Here is a 27,745-nt window from a genome sequence, read left to right on the forward strand (position 1 = left end):
AAAAATAAAACATGTTTCAGCTAGCTCTAGATCTATCTTCCACATGCTGGCATTATTCACGAGTAGAGCTGGCTGCAATATTTACAAAATACTAACTCCTGGTGAACATTTTTGGGAAAAAAAATCAATCTCTCTCTCTCTACCAACCACAGAAAAGAACTTTCAGGCTGGAAACAATGGTTGGCATGGGACCGTTTTAGCACAGTGTATGGTAGATGTGGTCACCTCTTACACCTTTTCAACCAGCCCTAATTTCTGATGCTGGAAGATGCTGATCCTGGTACCCTTCCATATATGTTCAATCATTGATCCTGTAAGTTCTTATTGACATCAGTGGCTTCACGTTCATGAGTAAGGACTGCTCATGTAAGTCAGGACCAGACTCCATGATCAGATCACATGAATGGCATAAAACTGTTTCTATTTAATTTTGTTCTAAAAGCATCAGTTTATAGTCTCCGGATTATTGTGAAAGACACGAATTTCCTGCTAGTTTTCCTCTGGGCTTCCTTCACCTCCTTATTTCTCAGGCTGTAGATGAGGGAATTGACCACGGGAGTCGGGACTGTGTAGAAGAGGGAGAAAACTTTGTTTAAGTCTTGCAGCATGTTGGTTTCTGGGAGCATATACACAATGATTATGGTCCCATAGAAAACAGTCACCACAATGAAGTGACAGGAGCAGGTGGAAAAGGCCTTTTGCCTCCCAGTGCTGGACGGGATTCTCAGGCTGGTGGTGATGATACAAGTGTAGGATGTCAGGGTTAGTAGAAAGGGGGGCAATGTGAATATGGAAGACAATGTGAAGGCCACAATAACCATGGTCTGGGTGTCACTGCAGGAGAGTTTTAGCACTGGGGTGAAATCACAAAAGAAATGGTCAATCTCATCAGGGCCTCAGAACCTTAACTGTGACATCCAACACAGTAGTATGGAAAGAGACACAAATCCATTTATCCAAGCCCCAGCTGCTAGCTGGAGGCAGAACCTGTCATGCATAAGGGCTGCATATTGCAATGGTTTATATATGGCTAAATACCGATTGTAAGACATGACTGCTAAGAGATAGCATTCTACAGCTGCTGTGGAACAAAAATAATAAAGTTGCAGCATGCACCAATAACAGAAATAGACCTGTCCCCAGTCAGGAGACCCGACAGCATCCTGGGCAGGATGGTGAATGTGTAGCACATCTCCAAGCAGGACAGGTTCCCCAGAAAGAAGTACATGAGGGTGTGAAGGTGCTGATCAGTCACAACTAGCGCAACGCAGAGGATGTTCCCGACCATGGTCGCAATGTAGATCACTAGAGACAGCAGGAAGAGAAATATCTGAAGTTGAGGGAGATTCCCAAATCCCAGGAGGATGAATTCTGTGATGGACATTTGACTTCCCCTTTCAATATTTGCCATGGGGTGCATTCATGTGTGTGTGGGGGGGAAGTCTGCAATAATAATTAAGATACATTTTCATTTGTAAAACAGTGTCAGCTCTTCCATTCAATTAATAAATTTCACATTGCTAATCATACCAGCAGATCGACAAATCAATATTTTAAAGTCCATATGAAAAGGTAAAAACAAGGACTAGGTTTGTCCCAGCTACTGGGTACAACATAGAGGGCCGATGTGCATACTTTGAACAGCGACTGTAGCACTGGTATACTCTACTGCTGAATACTGTGCAACAGTCTGGGCAAGCAGCTCAAACACAACATTTATGGAACATTGGAATTAAATAGATCTTCAATGGTTTCCCACTCTGGCACATATACCTCCATCCAAAATCCAGAAAGCCGTACATATACCTCATGAGTACAATTGAATCATGGCCAGCCTGAATTTCCTAATTAATAAAGACCTCCAGAAGTTTCCAAAGACATCCCTGAAATTTGACAAGTCTTTTTTGGGCTCGGGCTAACGACCTTCAAATGTCCTCATTCACTCCAGAGGCATGTTGGAAAGAATTCTGGGATAATGTTAATGTCCCAAACAAACAGCTGATTGCTCAATAGCATGCCTAAGCTTTATCCTACCCTGGAATCAATGGTTTTAAACATTTTAAGTAGAACTGTTGAGAAAATGATTTGGGATTTTGTTTTGTCTTTTTTTTTTCTGTGGAAAACTTCAAATTTTCATTGAAACCCCCCAAGTCTCCAAACTATTATTTTTATACTTTTTACAATCAAAACACACACACAAAATCTGTTCAAAAACTGAAATATTTTCAGATTTTTTGGTAAAGACAAAATCAAATATTTCAAGGAAACCAGTCATTTTCTGAGGAACCAAAAATCAACACACTCCCTTTTTTTTCATTTAAAATATGTTGATGAAAATTTTTCAACCATCCCTAATTTTAAAGATCAGGACACAAAGATAGATTTCATTCTAATGTGCCCACTATCAATCCGTCATGAACTGTCCTGTATGGAAATGAATTGTCAGTACTGCAGCATGGTTCCCAAAGTGCACTCACTGTCTCCAATGAGATAGCCAGCCATGGAGCAGGAAATGGGAGGGTAGTTTTCTATGGGGTGGGCATATGTCCCTATAAGCAGTAATTGTTAGTTGTTGCCAAGGGTTCAATGAATTGTTTTCTATATCCCCTATCAGAGGGAAAAGATGGCCTGTTGGTTAGGATAATAATCCAGGGCCTAAAAGACATGAGTTCATGTCCTAGCTGTGATAAAAACTTCCTGTGTGAATTAGGGCCAAGTATTCAAAGGTATTTAGGTATTGAGAGAGGTGCCTACAGGATTTCCTAACACACCTATCAGCCAGATTTGTAATGGGACCTAGACTCCTAACTAACTTTAAAAACCTGGGCCTTAGTACCCAAATCCAGAAAGTTACATAGGCACCTGAGACCCAGATTTAGGCTCTTATGTTTGGGGTTTAGGTGCCTAAGTCCTGTTTTCAAGCTCCACTGCAGACCAGAAAGCTCCTGCCAAACCCTGGAGACACCTAACCTCATCCAGCTCCTAATTTTTTGCAGTAAATAAATTCTCTTGTTTTGCCTCTGGCCACGCATGCTAGTGCCTCACTTTAGGCCCCTGGGTGTCTATTTCCTGCCAGACCAGTCCACAAACCAGGAGGCAATAGGTGGACGAGCACCATTCTCGTGTGCGGGATCCAAGCTGTTAGGTGTGCTCAGAGGCTTCCTACCAGATTGCATCCCTCAGGCAAGTTCATACAAAATGGCCGGTGTGGGGCATCGACTTACCAGCATAGCTACATTGTCATATGAGGTCATAGCCCTGTAGTGTAGACGCAGCCTACATCATGGAGGTATTTTTTCCATCATTGTAGGAGTACCAGCTCCCCAAGCGATGGTAGATACATCCATTGAACGTCTATCTATCTAACTGTAACTGTAGGTAGACCAAGCCAAAGGCTCCATTGAACAATATGGAAATCAGGCCTGGAGAGGCATGGGAAGTTTGGGAACTTTCAGAAAACCCTGCTTCCCTGGGAGACGGGGGGAAACAAACTGAAGCTGAGAGTTTTGGATTTTGAATGTAGGGTCATGATGCTTAGAAAGCTGAGAAACATTGCTTTGTTCTACAGGGAAATTTTGTTTTCTGATTAAACAAAGAATTTGCTTTCCTTTAAAGTGCATAATACATTGTCAGAGAACAAAAAGCTCAACATTAAAAATTATGGGAAGAAAAGCACCATTTTTTCACTTTGTGGCTGAAACATGTTCCATTCTCAGAGGGAAATTTTGCTAACAACTAAACACTTTTTTTGGGTGGGAGGGGTATTGTTTTTTCGATGGAACAAACCCAAGCAACCAACCACCCAAAATCCATTAATCTCCAACTAGCTTCAGTTGGGTAGCAGGAGAAGCCACTTTGAATGTTGTGGGTCTATTAACAGCAGCCAGCATCCCTCCCAGTATCAGGGGTTTGCAGGGGAAGGCCTACAATTAAGTGGAGTATAACTCATGCTTGACCCCTCTAGAGACTGCAGCATAACTCAGTCCAGACAGAATGTATCTTTCATATGGGAAAGTGCCAGCTCCTTCCTTTAGTGCATGCAAAGGATGAGCATGCTGGCTTCAGAGCGGTATTTCCCTTGGGGCAGGATTGTGCCAGAGCATCCTACACCCCACATACCTCTGGGTGCATTGCCCTTGCTTCTCTTCCATAGGGCTGCAACCAACAGCAGCATTTCAGTGAAGAGGGTTTCCCAGATTGTTTTATTGTCACAGAATCTGTTTCTCCTGTCAGTCACCCTTGTATATCACCAGGAGAATCAATGGGACCAGGAGAGAGTGCGTGAGAGAAGGAGATGGGGAAGTTGCACGTCCCACAGCATCCCAAGCCAGGCTGTGTGTACCACTCAACCCTGGACCTAAAAGCCTAAGCTACAGAAGCAGGTGTTCCTCCAGAAAGGCTGCAGCAGACTCATAAACTTCCAATTATGAACAAGCAACTAGAGCCACAGTGGGCAGCAGAGGGAGAGGGATGGGAAGGAGCAGTTATACTGTACAATGGGCACTAGGGGCAGCAGAGGGTGAGGGTGGGGAAGGGGTGGCTATAATGTATAATGGGCACTAGGAGCAGCAGATCGTGAGTGGTGGGGGGGCAGCAATACTGCATAATGGATACTAAGGGCATTAGTGGTTCAGGGAGGGGAACGTGGTGGCTTTACTGTATACTGGGCACCAGAGGAGCAGAGGATGGGGCTGGGTGAGGGGTGACTATACTCTACAATGGGCACTAGGGGCAGCAGAGGGTGGGGATGGGGAAGGGGTGGCTATACTGTACAATGGGCATTAAGAGCATCGGAGGGTGGATGCAGGAAATGGGCGGCAATATTGTATAATGGGCACTTGGTGCAGCAGAGGGAGGGGTTGTGGATAGGGCGGCTATACTGTATAATGGGCAGTAGGGGCAGCATGGGGGGGGGGGGGGGAAGGGGCAGCTATATTGTATAATGGGCACTAGGGGTAGCAGAGTGTGGTGATGGGGAAAGGGCAGCTATACTGTTTAATGGCACAGGATTCGGGCTGGGAGAAGTGAGGTTGGATGTGAATCACTGGAACAGCCCCAGTAACCACCTCCCCCCCCCAAGACATCATCATGGGTTATCCACTGTATTGATTTTTCACACCCACTAATTCCCCATTGGTAGGTTTAGTACCGATCACTGATATGCCATGCTTGTGTGTGGGATCAGTGGGTTGGCAGTGAGCTCAACTATATTAATGAGTCCTCATTTACACCAGGTGAGCAGGATGAGAATCAGCCCCTATGATTTTGAGAGATCTCAGGTTTGACGGAGTCCAAAACATTTCCCGAGTGGCATCTCCTATATTCCCATGGCCAGCTGGTCATCTTCACTGAACACGAAAGCGGTGACTCAACTCACACCAGCTGGGGGGCTGGCTTCTGGTGTACATTAGGAGTAAATAGGGCCGAGTGGTTCCCAAATCACTGCAGGGTCTTTGATGCTCAGCTGATCTCAGTCAATGGAATGACTAAGAGTTAGGCCTGGTGGACACATTAACATTTCACCAGCACAGCTGTGTGAATCAGGGGTGTGATTTTTACCGACATGTCTGTGCCAATGAAAACCCACATGTATTCAGGCACCTAACTCCAATTGATTTCACCAAGAAATCTACTCTAGGTGCAGTCCCATGGTTGTAACTGTTCTTGGACTAGTAAAGCTTGTGCTGGTAAGGAAATGCAGCAGAAGCTATTCCCACAGAGGCATGTGTATAGTGATACAACTGTGTCCAGATAAGAAACTGTTGCTAGTGGAGCTATACCAGCAGAACTGCCAGCAACACCCTCATAGTTTAGACAATGCCTTTGAGTGCTGGAAATCAGGGATCAGAATTGGTGCGGTTACCAGGAAGGGTTGCCAACCCAGCTACAGGGATCTTAGGATACGTCTGCACTAGGAGATAGAATTCCCAGCTGCAGTGTAGACGTGCCCTCAATCAGTGGGGCAAGCAGGGTGTATTGTAAACCAAGTGTAAATCCAAGCAGGAGCCAACTTAAGGCTTTGCTTTTTGAATTAATGATCCATAGTCTCAAGGCCTGTCTCTGCCATTGGCTTTCTCATGCGCCATTTTCCTTACACACACACTTTGCTCTGCACCCCCAGGACTCTGAAGTTTGCTCCAAGTTGCTTTGTTGATTAATCCCACTGGGCCGGAGTTTCAGCCTGTTTTAATGAGGCCTCTGTGCTTAGCCCAGCACCCCCGAGGGAGTTAACCAGAACCTTGGATCTGCAAGAGGGCGGGCAGTGTGCTAATCTCTATCAGGGAAGCTTCCTACTCCCAGTTGTGGCTCTAACCCCCGGGTGCCTCATTAGCGGCACTCCCAGTTAATTGCCTGAGGCCTCCCATTGAAGGCAAAGGCCTTTCCTTTGTCTGAGCTGGATGGCAGGATTGCGGTCTGAGTGTGATTGGTGCTAGTAAAGCTCTTACAGTGGATAGAAAGCACTGGGGTCTACTCCTTTCATGAAGTGTGAGCGATGGACCCCCATGTAACTGGCCCTGGGGCCCATCAGCCTGGGCATTTGGGCGGGTTTCCTGCATGCAGGCTTGGTCCTTCTTGGTACACACCCATCCCAGAACTGGCTGGCACCTCAGACACTCACCGACCCCAGTGTGGCCTCTCGCAGCCAAAGGGGCTGAGAACTTTGAGGGCAGTGGGCTTACTGATGGTTCCATCAGTGCTAGGCATGGCTATACAGAGCCACATCTCTGGCTAGCGTAAAATGCCCTGATGCAAAGCTAGAGAAACTCAGTGGAGAAGCAGGACCTAAGCCTGTGATCTCACACACCCTGCTGTAAATCAGGAGTAACTCTACTGAAGTCAATGAGGCTGATTGTAGATCACGAGTGATTCCACAATGCAGCTCCACAGGGTGAGTGAGTGGAGAATGGGGCCCCATTGTTCTGACCCAGCCGCAGCTTACGCTGACATTGCATGCATGAGCCAAGGGGCAGGCACAAGAGGCAGGAGGCTGTGGAAGGAGGCCCATGTACGCAGCGGGGGAATCATAGTGTAGAGAAGGGCATGGCTTCCATTTCAGCCCCCTCCTCGCTGCGAGGGGGCAAAAGCCACTGCCGGCTGGCAGCAATTTGATGGCCCCCTGTGAACCGAGCTGGTGGGTCTCAGCCTTGTTCTGAGCATACAGGGCTCCACAAATACAGTCCAGCCCTGAAGTCAGCTGGTAAAGGGAAGCTTGCATTGCTCAGATACCAATATACCTATTGTGTGATAAGCAGAGGGGTTCAAGGCCGCAATGTACTCTGAGATGGTGGCATAAATCCAGAGTCATGCCAATAGATTCCTAGGGATATTGCACCTGATCCTGTTCTCCCACTTGTGAGTCAGAAATCGCTCCACTGAAGTCAGGGCCTGAATCCTGCCTTCAGATTCCTCGGTGCCTGGGTCTCTGTGGCACCTTGAGCAGCTGCTTATAGCTTAGCAAAGTGAGGCTGAAATACTTCTGGCCACACTGGGCACTCAGCTGCGTTGGTTCAAGTTGGGAGTTACTCCACCGAAACTGGTGCAAGGAAGAGCAGAACCTGTCCAGGTACTTGGATGGCCCCAATCGTTGTAACATCTGAGCACCTCACAATCTGTAGCAGAGCTGATCCTAACACACCCCTGGGAGGTAGGCAAGTTCTGTTATCTCCATTATACAGATGGGGAAAACTGAGAGATGGAGCAGCTTCAATGATTTGTCCAGATACACAAAAGGAACATGGGGCAAGGCTGGACACTGGACCCACAGCCGCTGCACCCCAAACCAGTGCCCAATCCACTAAACTACCCTTCCCATCCAAATCAGGCCTTGTTATTTGCACTGGGTGCCATTTGGCAGCCATTTTGTCCCATCACAATCTGCAAAGTATGGGAGAATCTGGCCTGATTAGCTCTAATGCAAACAATCAAGATACACCAGCTTTACACCAGGGTAACTGAAGGCCAAATATAGCCTGGAGTGGATCCACTGACATTAATGGAGCCAGGCAGATTGACACCAGCTGGGGATCTGGCCCTGTTGACTCAAATGTGGCTAGGGCTGATTGACACCAGCTGGGAATCTGGCCCCTATACTTTAAGGATTGTCATCTGGCTTGAATCCACCGGGCTGTTTCTTGCATATTTGGAGTTCAGCGGCCTGACTCATGAATTACACTGGTGTAAATGCGAAGCGAATTCAGCTTTAAGACTATTTAGATTAACAAGGAGAACATAAGAACATAAGAACGGCCGTACTGGGTCAGACCAAAGGTCCATCTAGCCCAGTATCCTGTCTATCGACAGTGGCCAATGCCAGGTGCCCCAGAGAGAGTGAACCTAACAGGTAATGATCAAGTAATCTCTCTCCTGCCATCTATCTCCACCCCCTGACAAACAGAGTCTAGGGACACCATTCCTTACCCATCATGGCTAATAGCCATTAGTGGACTTAACCTCCATGAATTTATCCAGTTCTCTTTTAAACGCTGTTATAGTCCTAGCCTTCACAACCTCCTCAGGTAAGGAGTTCCACAAGTTGACTGTGTGCTGTGTGAAGAAGAACTTCCTTTTATTTGTTTTAAACCTGCTGCCTATTAATTTCATTTGGTGACCCCTAGTTCTTGTATTATGGGAAGAAGTAAATAACTTTTTCTAATCTATTTTCTCTACATCACTCATAATTTTATATACCTCTATCATATCCCCCCTTAGTCTCCTCTTTTCCAAGCTGGAAAGTCCTAGCCTCTTTAATCTCTCCTCATATGGGACCCTCTCCAAACCCCTAATCAGTTTAGTTGCCCTTCTCTGAACCTTTTCTAGTGCCAGTATATCTTTTTTGAGATGAGGAGACCACATCTGTACACAGTATTCGAGATGTGGGCGTACCATCGATTTATATAAGGGCAATAAGATATTCTCCGTCTTATTCTCTATCCCCTTTTTAATGATTCCTAACATCCTGTTTGCTTTTTTGACTGCCTCTGCACACTGTGTGGACATCTTCAGAGAACTATCCACGATGACTCCAAGATCTTTTTCCTTATTTGTTGTAGCTAAATTAGCCCCCATCATATTGTATGTATAGTTGGGGTTATTTTTTCCAATGTGCATTACTTTACATTTATCCACATTAAATTTCATTTGCCATTTTCTTGCCCAATCACTTAGTTTTGTGAGATCTTTTTGAAGTTCTTCACAGTCTGCTTTGGTCTTAACTATCTTGAGCAGTTTATTATCATCTGTAAACTTTGCCACTTCACTTTTTACCCCTTTCTCCAGATCATTTATGAATAAGTTGAATAGGATTGGTCCAAGGACTGACTCTTGGGGAACACCACTAGTTACCCCTCTCCTTTCTGAGAATTTACCATTAATTCCTACCCTTTGTTCCCTGTCTTTTAACCAGTTCTCAATCAATGAAAGGACCTTCCCTTTTATCCCATAAAAACTTAATTTACGTACGAGCCTTAGGTGAGGGACCTTGTCAAAAGCTTTCTGGAAATCTAAGTACACTATGTCCACTGGATCCTCCTTGTCCACATGTTTATTGACCCCTTCAAAGAACTCTAATAGATTAGTAAGACACGATTTCCCTTTAGAGAAACCATTTTTTTACTTTTGCCCAACAATTTATGTTCTTTTATGTGTCTGACAATTTTATTCTTTACTAAAGAGAAGGTTAAGGGTGACTTGATTACAGTCTATAAGTACCTACACGAGGAACCAATATTTGAAAATGGGCTCTTCAATCTAGCAGAGAAAAATATAACATAATCCAATGGCTGGAAGTTGACGCTACATATAGTGCTGCCTTGCCTAGTTTACCTCACAATAAAACTACAGTGCCTTGTCTTCATGGTATTTTATTTCACAGTAGCTCACACACATTAGTTACCCCTCGGCATAATAAATCCACTTCCACAAGAAGGTCTCACGCCAACATAGAACTGTCCACATTGGTGCTTAGTCTGGTGTAACTTACACCCCTGAGAGATGTAAGTTGTACCGAAATAAGGCTAGGTCTACACTACGGGGTGGGGGTCGACCTAAGATACGCAACTTCAGCTACGTGAATAGTGTAGCTGAAGTTGCATATTTTAGGTCGACTTACCTGGCTGTGAGGATGGCGGCGAGTTGACCACTGCAGCGCCCCCGTCAACTCCGCTTCCGCCTCTTGCCGCGGTGGATTTCCGGAGTCGACGGCAGAGCCATTGGGGATCGATTTTATCGCGTCTTCACTAGACGCGATAAGTCGATCCCCAACAGATCGATTGCTACCCACCGATCCGGCGGGTAGTGAAGACGTGCCCTAAGTGGTAGTGTAGACCTGGCCTAAGGGAGAATGGTGGCACCATTCTACTTGGCTGGACTACATCTCCCATGATGCATGAGAGTTGAGACTCCCTGATGCACGGTGCAATTCAAACTGCTGGATCCACTTTGCAATGTAGGAGATGTAGTCCTCCAGAGAACCCAACCCATAGGTGACAAAGGGGGCTGGACTGACATAAGTCAATATGCTAGGGAAATGCTGTTTATTTATTTTTAAATTATTTGAAATAAAATATTGTGGACAATTTTTTAAAAAATGAGATATTACAATTTGAGTGGAACTGCCCACCCAATATTTTTTAAAATTATTTTCCTGATAGAAAATTGGTTTTTTCAATTGGCAAAATTTGAAATTTTCCCGTGTGTCACAGGGCGGCCGCACCTAGAATGCCCTCCAGCAGCAGGCCATGGCAGAACAGCTGTATCTGCCTCAGTTTCCCTCCTTTATAGTCCCCATTGACTCCACAACAGGCTCTCTTGCTTAAATATTACCTCTTTTTGGGGGTGGTTTATTACCAAAACATTGTTCAAATGCTTCCCAACAAAAATCCAGAACATAAATCTGTTTCTCACACCCAGTGTATGTAGTCCTTAAAAAGCCCGCTCTTTAGGGTGGCCACTGACACATCCCCAAATACGGGACATACCCTTTATTGTCCCCACCACTGCCTGCATGACAGTCTGGCTTAAAACTGGCAAAAGGCCTGCCTATCGCTCTTCTCAACATGAACGCCCACCACCTCTCTGCTGGGGATGCTACAGCTCTGCAGTGTGGAGATACCAGCGCGTAAGCCCCTTAGCTGCTATCCAGACATCAGCCTGCTCCAGCTCTCTTGGTCGAGCAGCTCTCTCTGCTGCTGCTCCTGCCTTTAATCCTCTCCATCCTCTGGCCCTGACTGTCTGGCTGGAGGACACCAGGCAGCAAAACCTTCTTGCTGCTCTTCAGCATTCCCCCTAGCAAAAAAAACTACAGCTTCCTTCAGGGTCTCCTAGCAGGTTGGAATTGCTGTATGGGGAAGAGATATTCTAGGGTATAGGATGAGCTGTCCTGAAGGAGGACCCCTAGGAGGGGTTTTTCGCCTTCCTCTGCAGCATGGGGCACTTGCAGGTTAAACTAGAGCAGATGGAGGATTTTCTGTAACCTGAAATCTTTAAACCATGATTTGCAGACATCAGTAACTCAGCCAGCGGTTAGGGGTCTGTTTCAGGAGTTAGTGGGTAAGGTTCTGTGGCCTGCAATGTGCAGGAGGTGAGACTAGATGATCATGATGGTCCCTTCTGGCGTTAAAGTCTATGAGTCCATGAGTCTATAACCTATATCGAATGGAAAAGTTCTGTATTGGGGGACAGATTGGATCTTATACCCTAGACCAGATCCTCCAGTGATGTACATCAGTGGTGCTCCATTAACTTTCCTAACATTTCAGCCTCTTCACCTCAAGTTAAAGGATAACTCCATCAGCTGATAACCATAGAAGATCCTTATGTTTGTGTGGATAGATAGATAGATAGATAGATAGATAGATAGATAGATAGATAGATAGATTTTCTACAGTGTNGATAGATAGATAGATAGATAGATAGATAGATAGATAGATAGATAGATTTTCTACAGTGTCCCTCAGCCTAGTATGTAAGTCCTCAATAATTCAGCTAAGGTTAGAAGTTTGATTGCCTTGAGAGTTAATATTGCCAACAAATGAAATGTTCTCTTAATTAAGTCCCCCATCACCTTAACAAAAATATCCAACGGTAGGTGCATCAAAGGAAGATGACGTCTTCCTTTACAGAGGATATAAATATCAAAGGATGCATTATTCCCTTTACAAATCCTTCTAGAATGAAACAAAGCTATCCTATGTATTGTTTTAGTTTTCTCTACTGAGGGGGGGAAAAGTACATGAAAGGTTCTGGGAGAAAATTTAGGCAATTAGAAAACGACAATGTGAAGAGGAGATGTCACAGCATCAGTCTAGTAGGCCTGCAGCTTTGCAGGTAAGTTTTATGCTTTCTATTAACCAAAAGGGTGTTCATTTTCTCCATCATTGATTGTGTCTTAACTGACTCTGCACAAATCATATGAAAAGAAATTAAGAGCAACATGGAATAAAGTCTAGAGTTCCTCCCCCCTCCCCCCACTACAAAATTATAGGAAAAAGAAAAAAAAATCATGTGAATCAACTTTTAACTTTTTCTCCAAAAAACAAATACTAAAAATGTTTCACTTGGGGCCAGATTTTCAAAGCTATTTAGTCACTTACAGATCCAGAGAGATTTTCTAAAGCACCGGAGCAGATTAGGCACCAAAATCCCTTTGATTTTAATGTGACGTTAGGTGCCTAACCTGCTTACTTACCTAGCTGCGTCTTTAAGTGGATAAATACGTATGGAACTCTGGCCCTTTGGGTGAAGTTTCAACCTAAAGGATTTATCTTGTTTGCCACTTAGGGCTGAGATAGTCATTTACTTAGAAATATTTGTGGTTTATCTACTACAGTAGGGCTATACCATAATAATTCACATAGAAAAAAAATCATGTCATATTTGTTAATAAGATTTTTAACACGCTATCTAATTTTCCTTAAATGATGAGAATATAGGGAAGACATTGTTAAGAACATGCACCATACTTCTGCTTCTCTGCCTCTGCCAATATAAAACTCGTCATTCAGCTTGGAAGATTTTTATTGATGAACGTCAGCAAATGTAAATTTCCCAGTACACACACCCACTGACAAAAAAACATTTCCATTGATAACAATCAAAATTTACAGATCGGCAAAGTAAGACAAATGCTGCCAAATCCAGCTATTTAGACTTTTGAAGTAAGCTTGTTACAAAAGAACTAGTGGACAAATAGTAAAACCAGGTATGATCGGTTGATTTGAGGTGATTTACTCTGTATGTTCTGACATGTGATGTTGATCGTTTGTGTTTTAATGGTTATAAAGCTGTAATATTTTTAATCTCAGTGACTACTGTCATTAAATAATTGTCTATATTCCCATAATGTCCCACAACTGTGACAATTTAAATCAATACATATCTTACCAAATGCTTAAAATAAACATTGATATAATCCCTTGACATTACAAAAAAAGAGAGATTCTGTCAAGCCTAGATATCAGATTCTACCTATTACTGGATTGTTAATGTCCTGGGCTTTACAAATTTGCACTCTAACTCTGACTTGTATAGAAGAAAGACGTATGTTAAAAGTATATTCCCTTGCTTTAATATATGCTTTTGCTTTTGGCTTTCTTTGAAAGGAAGAGAAGAACTTTTAAATTCAAGGATTTACATATATACAAAGAATCAGATGTAAAAAGTACAACTCCTGCTTTCAATATAGAGTTTTCTTCTTTCATTTCTTATGGGAAATAAATTTAAAAAAAACTATTACTTAGGTGCTAAAATTATCTGGCACTCAAGGCTTTCCCATTTTTCTACAATAAATCTCAATGGGAAAAAATACTCTTCCTCCTTGTTCTCCAGCAAAATCTGTTGGAGAACGTGCCAATTCTGGTTTGTGCTTACAGTCATACATTTTAGTAACATATACAAGAACTAATGTATCTGATGTTAGAATTCAAGTTTCTCCAGATAATTTCCAGTATGATATTTTCACAGTATGAAGTCATTAAATATGTGTGTTTTAAAATAGCATACTATTAACATAAGTATAAAACATTTGCTTTGTTCTACTTGACTGGTTAAATAACATTTAGAGCTGTCAAGATATTTAAAAAATTAATTGCGAGTAATCACACAATTAAAACAATTAATCGTGATTAATTGCACGATTAATCATACTATTAAACAATAATGGAATACCATTTATTTAAATATTTGTGGATGTTTTCTACATTTTCAAATATATTGATTTCAATTACAACACAGAATACAAAGTGTACAGTGCTCACTTTATCTTTATTTTTGATTACAAGTACTTGCACTATAAAAATACAAAAACCCAAAACGATACACAAAAGAGATAGTATGTTTCAATTCACCTAATACAAGTACTGTAGTGTAATCTCTTTATAATTAAAATTGAATTTACAAATGTAGAATTATGTACAAAAAATAACTGCATTAAAAATAAAACAATGTAAAATTTTAGAGCCTGCAAGTCCACTCAGCCCTACTTCTTGTTCAGCCAGTCGCTCAGACAAACAAGTTTGTTTACATTTGCAGGAGATAATGCTGCCCATTTCTTGTGTACTATGTTACCTGAAAGTACGAACAGGGATTCTCATGGCACTGTTGTAGTCGGCGTCACAAGATATTTACGTGCCAGATGGGCTAAAGATACATATGTCTCTCATATAAACCTTCAATTGCAAACATTAATGCAACTTTTTCAAATTCATGCAGCTCAAATCAGTGATAAAATAAAATGATTTTTCTCAGAAATTGCAAAACAGAAAAATATGAGTGGTATTTGTATAAATTACAGATATAGAGTAACCTCCCCTGTAAATCTCCTTTAAAATCTCTGCATGTGCATGTTCTAAAAGGGTTTAAAAAAAAGTGAGACATTATGGACTCAGTTTCAAAAGGCATCTGCTTCTCTGTCAATAATATTTTTAAATACGTGACTCCCCTGCAAATTCCAATGGCACTGAAAATTCAGAGCTCTCTGACACTTAATGATATCTGTTTTGTTTTGTTTTTCTTGAGTAAACCATTCCATAGATATTCCCATTCTTTTTCCTGGCTAATCACTATTATCTGACGCAACAGCATGTATGGCTTTGCTATCACTCCATCATCATTCACCTTCAGCAACATAACTAAATGAATGAAAGGGCATCCAACTCTGACATGGCTGAATGGAAGGTGAGAAAAGAAACTGTGAAATGTGGAGACCTAAATAAGAAAAATATTGTCTCTGGACCAGAGAATCGTTGAATGACTAGCAGGAGTGTTTTACTGTTATTATTTATTTTATTTATTTTTCTTCTCCCAAATTTTCCTCTAGAGAAATCACATGGAAAATGTAGAGTGGAGAAATCAAACGACCATCAGAGAATTCATCCTTCTGGGATTCGGGGATCTCCAGGGACTGCAGACTCCTCTCTTCCTGCTGTTCCTAGTGATCTACATTCTGACCATGGCCGGGAACATTCTCATTGTGGCCCTAGTTGTGACTGATCGGCAGCTTCACACCCCCATGTACTTCTTCCTGGGGAACTTATCCTGCTTGGAGACCTGCTACACCTCCACCATCCTGCCCAGGATGCTGGCCAGTTTCCTGACTGGGGACAGAACCATTTCCTTTAGTGGCTGCATCACACAACTGTCCTTCTTTGTCTTCATGGTGACTGCCGAGTGTTTACTCTTATTACTCATGTCTTATGACCGCTACTTGGCAATATGCAATCCCTTGCATTATGCAGCACTTATGAGCAGGCGGGTTTGCATCCAGATATTGTCTGGCTCTTGGATAATTGCCTTCTCTTGCAGCACTGTGATAACTTTTATGATGGTCAGGTTAACATTCTGTGGTCCCAACAGAATTGACCATTTCTTTTGTGATTTCACCCCAATGCTCAAACTCTCCTGCAGTGACACCAGCTTGATTGCACTGGTGGATCTAATCCTGTCATTTGCAATTATACTTCCTACCCTCCTGTTAACCCTGACGTCCTATGTTTGCATCATCGCCACCATTTTGAGAATCTCGTCCACTACCGGGAGGCAAAAGGCCTTTTCCACCTGCTCCTCTCACCTCATTGTGGTTGCTACTTTCTATGGGTCACTCATTATTATTTACATGGCACCAAAAGCCGGCACTGCAGGAGACCTGCGCAAACTGTTCTCTGTCTTCTACACAGTCCTGACACCTTTGGCCAATCCTCTCATCTACAGCCTGAGGAACAAGGAGGTCAAAGAGGCTTTGAAGAAAGCTGGAGGCAAACTGGCTGCTTTGATAAGGAAGTGAATGAAATTCCTATGCTCTCTCTTTTAGACTGAGTATCAGAGGGGTAGCTGTGTTAGTCTGGATCTGTAAAAAGCGACAAAGAGTCCTGTGGCACCTTATAGACTAACAGACATATTGGAGCACAACCTTTCATGGGTGAATACCCACTTCGTCAGACGCAGGGTCTTTTAGACTGAGTCGATCCTCGTTTTGTCCCGTGACTCGCTGAAGAAAATGGCATCATGCATGGACTGGGTGTGGGTGATAGAATATCTCCCCTACTGATTAAAGAAATTAAAGTTAAAATGAATTGAGGTTACTTCCATTTGCTCCTACTTTTTCACCATATCCAACAAAAATTTCTTGTCCTTATTTTCAAAGCCAGAATTACCACCCCCTTTCCTGTCCAACCTATCCTCACGTGGCCAGCTCCCACCTTCCCTTTGCCAATGATGAAAGCCTGGATCTCTCAGTTCTCTGCTTCTTCAACCAGGACCTCAACAAGAACTTGGGCTGATATGGACCTTGGCCACCTAACTGTGATAAATTTCTATAAAAATCTTAGCATGAATCATTTGATAGTCCCTCTTTTGTTCTTCTACAGCACTGCTAAATTTAACAGTAATCTTGCTCCTGTGAGGGAATGGGCCTGGCTGGCCTTCCCTATGTCAGTCAAGCTGACATCGAAGGCCCCAATGCGACTCCAGCAAGGGTTCAGTGTACCAGCCTTTACAAGGGCCTTTATAGGTTAAGGCCTGAACAAGACTAAGCTACACAGTCTCCTGACAAATTCGGTCAAGGGTTATGACCAGAGGAGGGAGGGAGAAGGAGTAGTGCGGAAAGCCTCAGTAACATAATAACAGCTTGTTTTTGAAATATAATAACCGCTTACATGAAGAAACTGCTTCTAGCAAAAGGCCAACCTCTCCTATAATTCCAGCTAACTGCAATGCTATCCAATCATATATCTTATTTGGGCATCCTGTAATAAAACCCTATGCCCTAAAATGGTAAAACCCCAGAAAAATAATATGCACCCTGCTGAGAATACACCCCAACTGGTGCCAAGTACTGCCCATATCAGAAACCACCAAGGAGCCCACCACCCAATATGCACCCAATTCTCGGAAAATTAATAAGGAAGCTATCGGGAAAAAGGGACAGACCCCAACTCTTATTTCATGTAAATGACGTATAATTCGTACTATGCTTGCGGTTTGTAAGAATAAAAGGCAGCCTGCACGCTGTGCTCGGTGGCGTAGTTTTCGGACTGCAACCCCAACGCGTTGGTATGTATTGCAATAAACTGGCCTCAGGCTTGAGTCTGTGAACTAAAATCAATGCATGGGTGACCTTTTCCATGACAATTTTGGTGGCTCGTCCGGGATCACTCAATATCCCACCAGGCTGGAGGACTGCGGACCGCTTCCACACCGATCCCAGGCGCCAGGTAAGAGACCGTTGTCTCTATTTGGGCTTCGGTGAGGAGTTGCCCGTAGGCTCTGGGCCTGGGTGGGGTACATTGTGATCTGAACTATTGTTGGGATTAGACTGATTTGCCTGATGCTTGCCTTGCTGCCGGCTAATGCACAATTGCTTGCTTTATGCTATGCTGTCATATAATTGTGTCATAAGCTAGGGGTTAGATGGGAGAAACTGACATAGGATTGCTTGTGGCTCGGGCAGAAAGGTCCGAGTCTAAGGGGTAAGAGAACTGTCAAATAAGCGTTTCAATGCCTTCTCCCTATGTCTGGGCATAGTTCATTGTCTAGTTGGAGGAGTGGCTGTACACGGACAGCGGGAGAGAGTGTAAATTGAAGCTTCCGGTTCCCTCAGAGTTGTGGGCCTCGTGGGTCGGTCCAGGGATGGTCTCCCCTGCTGCGTGTTTATTGAGGCTGAATGGCCAACTGGACCGTCCTGTGGGGACCCGATCCTTGTCCCAACGGGGATGCAAGATTTTCTGCTTTGTGTTGATTAGCTTTGTGTGGCTCGGCTTTCGGGGATTGGTCCACTCGGAGGACAATTGACCGGCTGCTGGGTGACCCCAGGAAAAGTGGTTCCCACAGGTGTTGTTGGGAAAAAGGATCCCGGAGTGGCCAAGGGGGGTGGCAGGGCTCCCACCAGCAATAGGCTGGTAGTGGTGAGAGATGCCATAACAGATATCCTGATTTAGGTGTGCTGTGAGACTGTGGGTCGTATGGTGTCCCTATCCTTGCCTTTCCGTAAAGTGCTAGATTAAGCTCCTCCTTGCCCAGAGAGCAGGGAGGCCCCGGAAAACCGCCCACGTACTCCTAGGCAGTAGGGTAACCCATCCCATTCTCTTGAAGGTGGGCCAGTGCTCTGTGTCAGAGGAGGGGTGTGCTTGGACCGCACCTTTCCTAACCCTTTTGTGTGGCTGACCTATGACCGAGACCTTACCCCAAATCTTCCTCTTGGAGCTGTGGGCTCCCTCCCCTGACTTGGAGAGAAGGGGAGTCCCTGGAAATTGCCCACCGTACCGGAGGCAGTGGGGTTTCCCATCCCGTTCTCTCGGAAGCGGGCCGGTGCCCTTTGCTGAAGGGGGGCATGTAAGGACTAACCTCCTTAAATCCTCCCTATTGGTGTGCATGTTGAGCTGATCTCAGAAGGAGATCTAGGAGGATGACCTTGCCAAAGAAAGAAGGTCTAGGAAGGTGGCCTCGCCAAAGAAAGCCTCGCCTGGGCTTATCACAGTAATTTTGTGTTGTTTAACCGTTCAGGGAACATTATAGCGTGCATATTTGCTCTGCAGTGCAGCAACAAAACACTAACAGTAACATCCCCAACCGGGCTGCTACATCCAGCGCCGGCAAGGACATTGTAAGTCTTGTGGCTGCTACTCTCTGTGGGTCACTCATTATTATTTACATGGCACCAAAAGCCGGCACTGCAGGAGACCTGCGTAAACTGTTCTCTGTCTTCTACACAGTCCAGTAGGAGGAATTGGAAAAGTGGATGCACCGCATCTTTGATCAGGCTGATCAGCTGGCCGAGATGCTGTGCATATCCCCTGGCCCGGCCTACCGTACCAGACTGCAAGTAGCCTTCCGTGATAAATTAAAGGGGCCAGGGGAGGATGCCCAACCACGTAAATTTAAAAAGCTGGAGAAAGAAATCTTGGGGGATGTAAGTGAGGCTCGAAAGGAGCTTGTACGGAGGTTCAAAACCAGCCCGGATGAGAAAATAGGGACCTCCCATGAGGTGAAAAATTATCCCTTAAGAGAGCTCCCTGGGGCGGTCGGGGTCATGGAGGTCCATGCCCCTTGGAGCCCAACAGATACGTGCGCTTTGGGCCTTAAATTCCCAAAAATATGGGACGACCCTCTCTGTTTCAGGGAGGAATTGGAGGTTGTTATTAACTGCTATAACCCCACTATGGGAGATCTAGACCAGTTCCTGCGGAGCGTAATGCCCAGAGAAACTCAGAGGCGTCTTTGTGAGATGATGGAGTGGGAAAACAAAGTGGAGCCAGAAAGGGCACAGCTGGCCGAAATGAGAGGAAAACTTTTATATGCTATTCTTAAGGTCTGCCCACCCAAGGCAGACTGGACAAAAATAAACAGTTGCAAACAAAGTAAAGGGGAAAACCCAGCTGATTATTTGGACCGGCTAAAATCAGTCTTTGAGAAATACTCGGGCACTAACAATGCCAAAACCCAAGCGGAGCAAACCCCATAGTGGCAGTCTATGTCCAGGGCCTCCGCCCTAAAATCAGTGAACAGCTACGTTTGGGACTGGTGGGTTGGGAAGGGAAGGGTCTAAAAGAAATCCTGGCTGCGGCCCAACATTATTTCCACCAAAGCAAAAAGAAAAGGGAGGAAGCAGAGACCCACCTAATGGCTCTCCAAATCAATAATTTGAACCCCAAAGTTCAGGAGAAAAAAATGTATCACTGGAAGTAACAAAATCAACCCTATGGGGGGGAAACGGAAATGCCAAGGGAGGCTTACTGCCTGCCATCATGCCCCAGACAGGCCAAGTCCCCAGAGGGCCACCAATCTGTTGCTTTAAATGTGAAGAGGAAGGACATTTCAAAAAGTTCTGCCCCCATCGAGAGCGGTGGGATTATGGGGAGCAGGGAGGGGCTCAGACCCCGCCGTGGCCAGGCCCACCAGCTGCATCTCCACCACCTGCACCCGCGGGCTATAGATAGGACAGCCATGAGACTTCATGTGACCTCATTGCCCCAGCTATTTCCTTGGACCAATCCTGCCCTTATGTTACCTGTACGATCAACAAGACCCCTGTAAATTGCCTGGTCCACACTCCGAGTGGAGGAGTTCCCCTCCCTTCCCTTGTCTGGAGAGATCATTAATGCGGTAGGAGTCGGTAATATCCCTATACCCCATCCTGTATCAACCCCACTGCTGGTATCTATTGGCCCTCTGGCAGAACACATGGCTTCCTCCTCAGCCCTTGTCCCCTGATCAACCTGGGAAGGGATCTGTTATGTAAACTAAATTGTTCCATCTTTTGTACCCCTAAGGGGGTGTTCCTGGAGGCTCCTGAAACCGCCCAGCATGAGGTCTTGGGGGTCCTGCAGGCATACCCTCCCCCGACAAAACATCAAGCTCAGATCTCTCCCCAGCTCAGAGAGAAATATTGGCCCAAGTTCCCCCATCATTGTGGGAGGACCATGCAAATCAAGTGGGTTGTATTGCATTGGCAAAACCCGTCAAAATTGGACTAGACCCAACCTAACCCCTTCCGTGGATCCCACAATACCCCCTTTCTAAAGCTGCTGAGGAAGGAATCAGGCCTGTTTTGGTATCCCTGATTCAACAGGGGGTTATTGTTCATACCAGCAGTGAGTGTAATACCACTATCCTGCCCGTACGAAAGCCGGGTACGGGAAAATGGAGCTTCGTTCAGGACCTGCGAGCTGTGAATGCAATCGTCCACCCCCTGTTCCCGGTTGTGCCTAACCCTGCTACCATCCTCTCCTGCATTCCCCCTTCGGCCACCTACTTTACCGTGGTGGACCTGTGTTCTGCCTTTTTCTCTATTCCCATTCACCCGGAAAGCCAGTATTTGTTTGCCTTTACCTTCCAGGGTCTACAATACACTTGGACCAGACTGCCACAAGGTTACACGGAATCGCCTACCATTTTTTCCCAGATCCTCTGGAAGGACCTGGAAAATGTTACGCTTCCCAAAGGGTCCACTTTGGTACAATATGTGGACGATCTCCTGATAGTATCAGAGGGGTAGCCGTGTTAGTCTGAATCTGTAAAAAGCAACAGAGGGTCCTGTGGCACCTTTGAGACTAACAGAAGTACTGGGAGCATAAGCTTTCGTGGGTAAGAACCTCACTTCTTCAGATGCAAGTAATGGAAATCTCCAGAGGCAGGTATATATCAGTGTGGAGATAACGAGGTTAGTTCAATCAGGGAGGGTGAGGTGCTCTGCTAGCAGTTGAGGTGTGAACACCAAGGGAGGAGAAACTGTTTCTGTAGTTGGATAGCCATTCACAGTCTTTGTTTAATCCTGATCTGATGGTGTCAAATTTGCAAATGAACTGGAGCTCAGCAGTTTCTCTTTGGAGTCTGGTCCTGAAGTTTTTTTGCTGTAAGATGGCTACCTTTACATCTGCTATTGTGTGGCCAGGGAGGTTGAAGTGTTCTCCTACAGGTTTTTGTATATTGCCATTCCTGATATCTGACTTGTGTCCATTTATCCTCTTGCGTAGTGACTCCAAAGAGAAACTGCTGAGCTCCATTCATTTGCAAATGATTGAACTAACCTCGTTATCTCCACACTGATATATACCTGCCTCTGGAGATTTCCATTACTTGCATCTGAAGAAGTGAGGTTCTTACCCACGAAAGCTTATGCTCCCTGTACTTCTGTTAGTCTCAAAGGTGCCACAGGACCCTCTGTTGCGATCTCCTGATAGCCTCCCCAACCTTATAGGCTTGTCAGGCTAATTCTCTAGCCCTGCTACAGGCTCTGGCAAGCTTCAAAATCAAAATTGCAACTCTGCCTCCCTCGCGTCCACTATTTAGGACACGATTTGGCAGCAGGGCAGAGACATTTGTCTCATGACTGGATTAAAGTGCTACTACAGTTTCCCAGGCCCACCACTAAAAAGCAGCTCCGTGGCTTTCTTGGAATGGCAGGCTATTGCTGCCAGTGGGTGGCTGAATACGCCTCTGTTGCCAAACCCTTACATAACTTGACCCACAAGGATGTGCCGGAGCCCCTTCCCTGGACCCAGACAGCCTAAACCGCATTCAAAGAGCTTAAAGAGTGGTTAACTAGTGCCCCCACCTTGGGCCTGCCTGACTACTCCAAACCCTTCACCCTCTTTTGCCCTGAAAAGGATGGCATAGCCCAAGGGCTGTTAACTCAAAAACACGGGGACTCCCAACAGCCCGTCGCTTATTATAGCGCCCCTCTGGACTCAGTGGTGGCAGGGCTGCCACCTTGTCTCAGAGCAGTGGCTGCAGCAGCAATTCTAGTAGACACCTCGGCCGCACTCATTCTTGTGGCGGTACCCCATGCAGTAACGGCGCTCCTTCTAAGGGGAGCGATCCAACACCTGTCCAATTCCCGCCTGACCAAATATGAAATGTTGCTCCTGAATGCCCCTAATGTAACCCTAGTCCGATGCCCTGTTCTCAATCCCGCTTCACTGCTCCCAACAGCCTGGGATGGGGAGCCACACGACTGCCAAGCGGTAACCACCGAGCTATGCTCCCACCGGGTAGATCTGAAAGATACCCCATTTCCAACCCTGACCTAGTATATTTTGTCGATGGGTCCTGTTTAAGAAACCCGACGGGTATCCTTGTTGCAGGTTATGCCATATGCTCACCCCACGAGATAGTGGAGTCCCACTCTCTTCCAGGGGTGAGCTCTGCTCAAGTGGCCGAATTGATCAGCCTTACCTGCGCCTGCTCCCTAGTGGAAAAACGGTCAGTTAACATTTACACCAACTCCCGCTACGCCTTCGGGGTAGTGCATGATTATGGGCAGCTCTGGAAGTACTGTGAGTTCCTCACCTCTGGGGGAGCCCACATCTGGAATGGACCCTATGTTGATGCACTTCTTGCTGCCCTTTTACTCCCTTCTAAAGTAGTCATTATAAAATGTGCTGCTCACCAAAACCCTAATGATGAGATCACACGAGGAAATGCACTGGCTGACGGATCAGCCAGCCAGGCGGCCCTTTCCGGGTCTCTGACTGAATTTTCTGCTATTTGTTTCATGGCCCTGGTCAACTTTGCCCCACACCCGTCCCCCGCCGAACCATCTTCCCCTGACATGCCCCCAACCCTTCTATGGGACTTGGCGGACATGCAGGAATCGGTGGAAGAAGAGGAGAAAAAGCACTGGAGGGTGGTGGGCTGTAAAAAAATCTCCCGACAACATATGGTGAACACCGGACGGCCACCCGGTGGCACCTGGAGCCTTGCTCCCTTATCTTGCCCACCTGGCTCATGGCCTGACCCATGTGGGAAAGGGGGGAATGGAAGACTCAATTGGGCAGCATTGGTATGCCCCACACTTTGCATTAGTGGCACAGCAGTATTGCAGTACCTGCCCAGTGTGCCTTGCTCATAATGTGGGAAAACCTGTCAGAACCAAACCTGCAGCCCATCCCTCCCCATGGGGCCCTTTTGTAAATATACAGATTGACTTCATTAGCATGCCTAAATGCTGCTCGTATGAATATATTTTAGTATATGTCTGTAGGTTCTCGGGGTGGGTTGAGGCTTACCCAAGTGCCAAAGCCGACTCCCTGACCGTAGCAAAAAAAACTGCTACAGGAATTCATTCCCCGATTCGGGCTGCCCCTTTCCATCAACAGTGACCGGGGCACCCATTTTACGGGCCAAATCATGCAGCAAGTCTGCAAGGCACTAAGAATAACCTAGCACTTCCACTGCGCTCATCACCCACAAAGTGCTGGGGCAGTGGAACGAATAAATGGGGTCCTTAAAAACAAGATTGCTAAGATCTGTACAGAAACCGGCCTTAAGTGGCCAGTCGCACTGCCCCTGGCCCTAATGGAAATGAGAAGCACCCCTGCCGGGAAACACCGTCTCTCTCCCCATGAAATGTTGATGGCTAGACCAATGAGGATGCCAGTGGCCCCTCCTATGGCACCCAGTTGTCTGGATACACAGCTAACGGACGAGAAGGTCCTGGCATATTGTAAGAAACTCATGCAATGTATTAAGTCTTTGCACACACAGGTACAGTGTGCCTTTCCTGCTCCAGTGGACTCCCCTTGCCATGATCTACAGCCAGGAGAGTGGGTATATGTAAAGAGATATCAAAGAAAAAATTGCCTGGAACCACGGTGGAAGGGACTGTTCCTGATATTACTAACCACCCACACAGCTGTTAAGTGTCGTTACTTGTCCAACTGGATCCACGCCTCCCAGTGCAAGCGAGTCCAGGCCCCAGCTGACCCAAAAACTTCACCTCCGCTCATTGGCCCCGAGTCACAGGAGCCATGGGAAGCTGCGGAGGTAACCCGAGACCTCCCTCATAAAAACCCTCGCTACTCATTAAGAGGAAAGGCCAAAATAAAGCCTTCTTAAAAATTCTGCGGTGAGCCTAGCGCCCGCAGATACAGCCCTGTGACAATGACAGAATTAAAGAATCAGCCAAAGTTCGGAAATGGCTCATGCCTTCGATCTGGTTTATGTGCGTGACTATGCTCTTATTATTAATCTTGAACTTTCATGATTCGCTTGTTTACTTTTGGACCTCTGGATTGACTCCCGCTCCAGCCTCAACCCTCGGACCACCACCCTCTACCTCCCAGCCGCAAGCTTTCCAGAGAACCTGAGTCACCCGATCTTTGGATACCCTAAAGAAAAAGAGACTTGTTACAACAAAGGACTTTGAAAACCTGCCACGGTATCAGCGAAGAAATATCATTTCTTGGCAGGGGGGAACATGTGGTATAATGTCCTGGGAGTGTGGGACCCGCTATTACTTGGGCTTCCTGCCAGGGGAAGCCTCCTGTAAATACCCTCACATTCCTTCTGCATGTATGGCACTCCCCAACTGGGTGGATGAGACAATAACTGGTCAGGTAGCCACCCCTTCCCCTTTGAAGCTAACTCCCGCCCCAAACCCCTTGGCCACTCCCCTAGCTAGATACGAGGTCACTTTTAAAAATGCTTCAGATTGGCCTAGGCCAGAGGGCCCTTTCAACCTTGAAAGCTTTTGCTCCTCCCTGTTTTCAAAGGGACCTGACAGTCTTCTGTACGGCCACACCATCAAGTGGCGTAAAAACGGAACCGTCACCAAGGACACCTTTTTCTTTGACCTTAGCACCACTAACTTAGAAGCTCTGGGGGGAAACTCCCGAGCAGGAATTGAAATATTAGCAACAGCAGGCACTTGCGAGATAACGTTTGAGAAGGGAACCTCCAGGCAGTGCTTCGCAATCACTTATCTGCTTTTTGGTATCCCTTCCACTTATTCCAGCTGCCACCCTAAATTTACTTTCACGTGTAGAAGGGGAGCCCCTAGCCTAAATGACTGCCTAATAGCCTATGGTCACAATCCTTATTCCCCAGCTACTCCCCCTTATCTCTCACCCAATTCCCTTTTAAATTTATCCTCCACCGGGACCAGAAGCATAAAGGTCTCCAAGCAAACCCTATGGTATAGCACACCCTACCGAAGGGATTCTTGCTTCCAACAGTGGATTGTGCTAAATGCTACTATAGGGGTTATTACTTTCTCATTTCCCATCTCCACCTTCCAAATAACTACCCTATACCCTAATTGTACCCAGGGAGCAGCCATTCGGTTGGCCCAACTTATCCAATGGGAAAAATTTCGAAGAAAAAGAGGCCTATTGGAGGGGGCCCTACATGGTCTAACTGGAGCAGCTGCTATCTGGACCATAGACAAGGCCCAAGACCATGAACAGCGCCTAGGACATTTGGAAAGGGCAACAGGTCTCATTACTGAGGCAGGGTTGACCAACACCCATACTGATATAGGGACCCTCCATACCCTGTCAGGACTAGGAACCGCAACCCAGACCTCCTTAACAAAATTAATAGACACTCTCATCCTAATAGGAAAGGACACCAGATGGGATTCGGCTTGTAACGAAATGCAAGACTTTTTCAATGGTCTCTTAGCAGAGATGTGGAGCGATGTCCTCAGTCAGCGATGGCCCAAAGCCCTTACCACTACTGTGGGAGTGCCACCCGAGCTATGGAAATGGAGGCATACGTGGACGTTGTCAGGATGGGCCTGTGACTCCTCAAATTGCTCATTCCAGGCTTCAGGGCCAATTAATGGCACCTGGGCCCCAGTGCACTTACTTTTGCCAGGGCCCTGGGCAGGCTGTCTATGGGACTGGGTTATCGGTCGGCAGGTGTGGGAAGTCAAGCCACCCAGCGGATCCAGCCGCTTTGTAACCACCCCCCATGATTTCTCCAACCAACATGTTTGGGTAGGGATCGGAATCTTGTGGACCTTGTGGCCCTTGGAACCTCCTCAGTTGTTTTGCCTCTGCAAGTTGCACCCTGGGTAATTACTGAACATCTTTGATGCAGTCTGTTGGGCGGGAGATGCTGTAGGTAAGGCCCCAGGGGAAAAGCCCCTATTTCAGAAAGAAAATGGTTGTGCCCTGCCCTCAAATCCTCACACCCCTCTCCCCTTCCACCTTAATTTATCCATTGCACAAGGTAGCCACTTTATCTCTTGGCCTGCTAATCCCCAGATTTATGTAACCCTCCATCCAGCTTTTCCTATAACCTTCGATTGGACTTCCCTGATTCCAAACCGATTCTTAAATCTAACTTCTCTTCGTTCCCTACTCTCCAACATATCTCATCTCCAAGACCAAATTCATTTACTAGAGGTTGAGTACAACAGTGAGGCCAAGGCATTTCAAGCTGCCTATCGCGTAGGTACCCTATGCTCTTCCCATGATGTTTTGTGTTTTGCCTCTAAAGAAGTCACCCAGGCCATACCTAGCCTTCTCGCTTCTACGGTTCTGAAAATATTACTCTGCGTAATAGCTGCAATCTGCTGCTGCCTATTAATAGCCGTTTTTTGCTGTCTGTACAAGGCATGTCGATTACCCTACCAACAGATTCAGTCTCCATCCCAAGCTCAGCATTTTTCTCTAGATGCCTCTGAACCAATACTATACTGTCCCTCCGAAGCAGATATTAGTCGCCTCAGTGTTGTTTCCTCTGATCCCCACTCCTCCCCAACAGAATCTCCAGTCCTTACCGATCTCAAACCCGTTGGGTCCCAGTTTCAACCCCCGTGCCCTGCTGGAGCCTTTGATTACATCCCTATGCACTCTTCTGCACCCCATGATAATGATGCCTACAAGGCATCAGAGGAGGGAGATTGTGAGGGAATGGGACTGGCTGGCCTTCCTTATGTCAGTCAAGCTGACATCGAAGGCCCCAACGCGACTCCAGCAAGGGCTCGGTGTACTGGCCTTTACAAGGGCCTTTATAGGTTAAGGCCTGA

At 45.9% G+C, this 27,745-nt stretch overlaps 1 protein-coding gene across 1 annotated transcript; it reads left to right on the forward strand.

Moving 5' to 3' along the window:
• Positions 1–12,285: 12,285 nt before the first annotated feature.
• On the forward strand, positions 12,286–19,210 carry LOC117886093 (olfactory receptor 6B1-like). Its single transcript, XM_034787730.1, has 4 exons — positions 12,286–12,324; positions 15,314–16,240; positions 17,755–17,767; positions 19,026–19,210. Exons 1-4 carry the CDS (start codon positions 12,286–12,288, stop codon positions 19,208–19,210), a joined length of 1,164 nt encoding a protein of 387 aa, XP_034643621.1.
• Positions 19,211–27,745: the final 8,535 nt, after the last annotated feature.

The sequence above is a fragment of the Trachemys scripta genome, chromosome 12, assembly GCF_013100865.1.
Source record: "Trachemys scripta elegans isolate TJP31775 chromosome 12, CAS_Tse_1.0, whole genome shotgun sequence".
NCBI classification, from domain to species: domain Eukaryota; kingdom Metazoa; phylum Chordata; order Testudines; family Emydidae; genus Trachemys; species Trachemys scripta.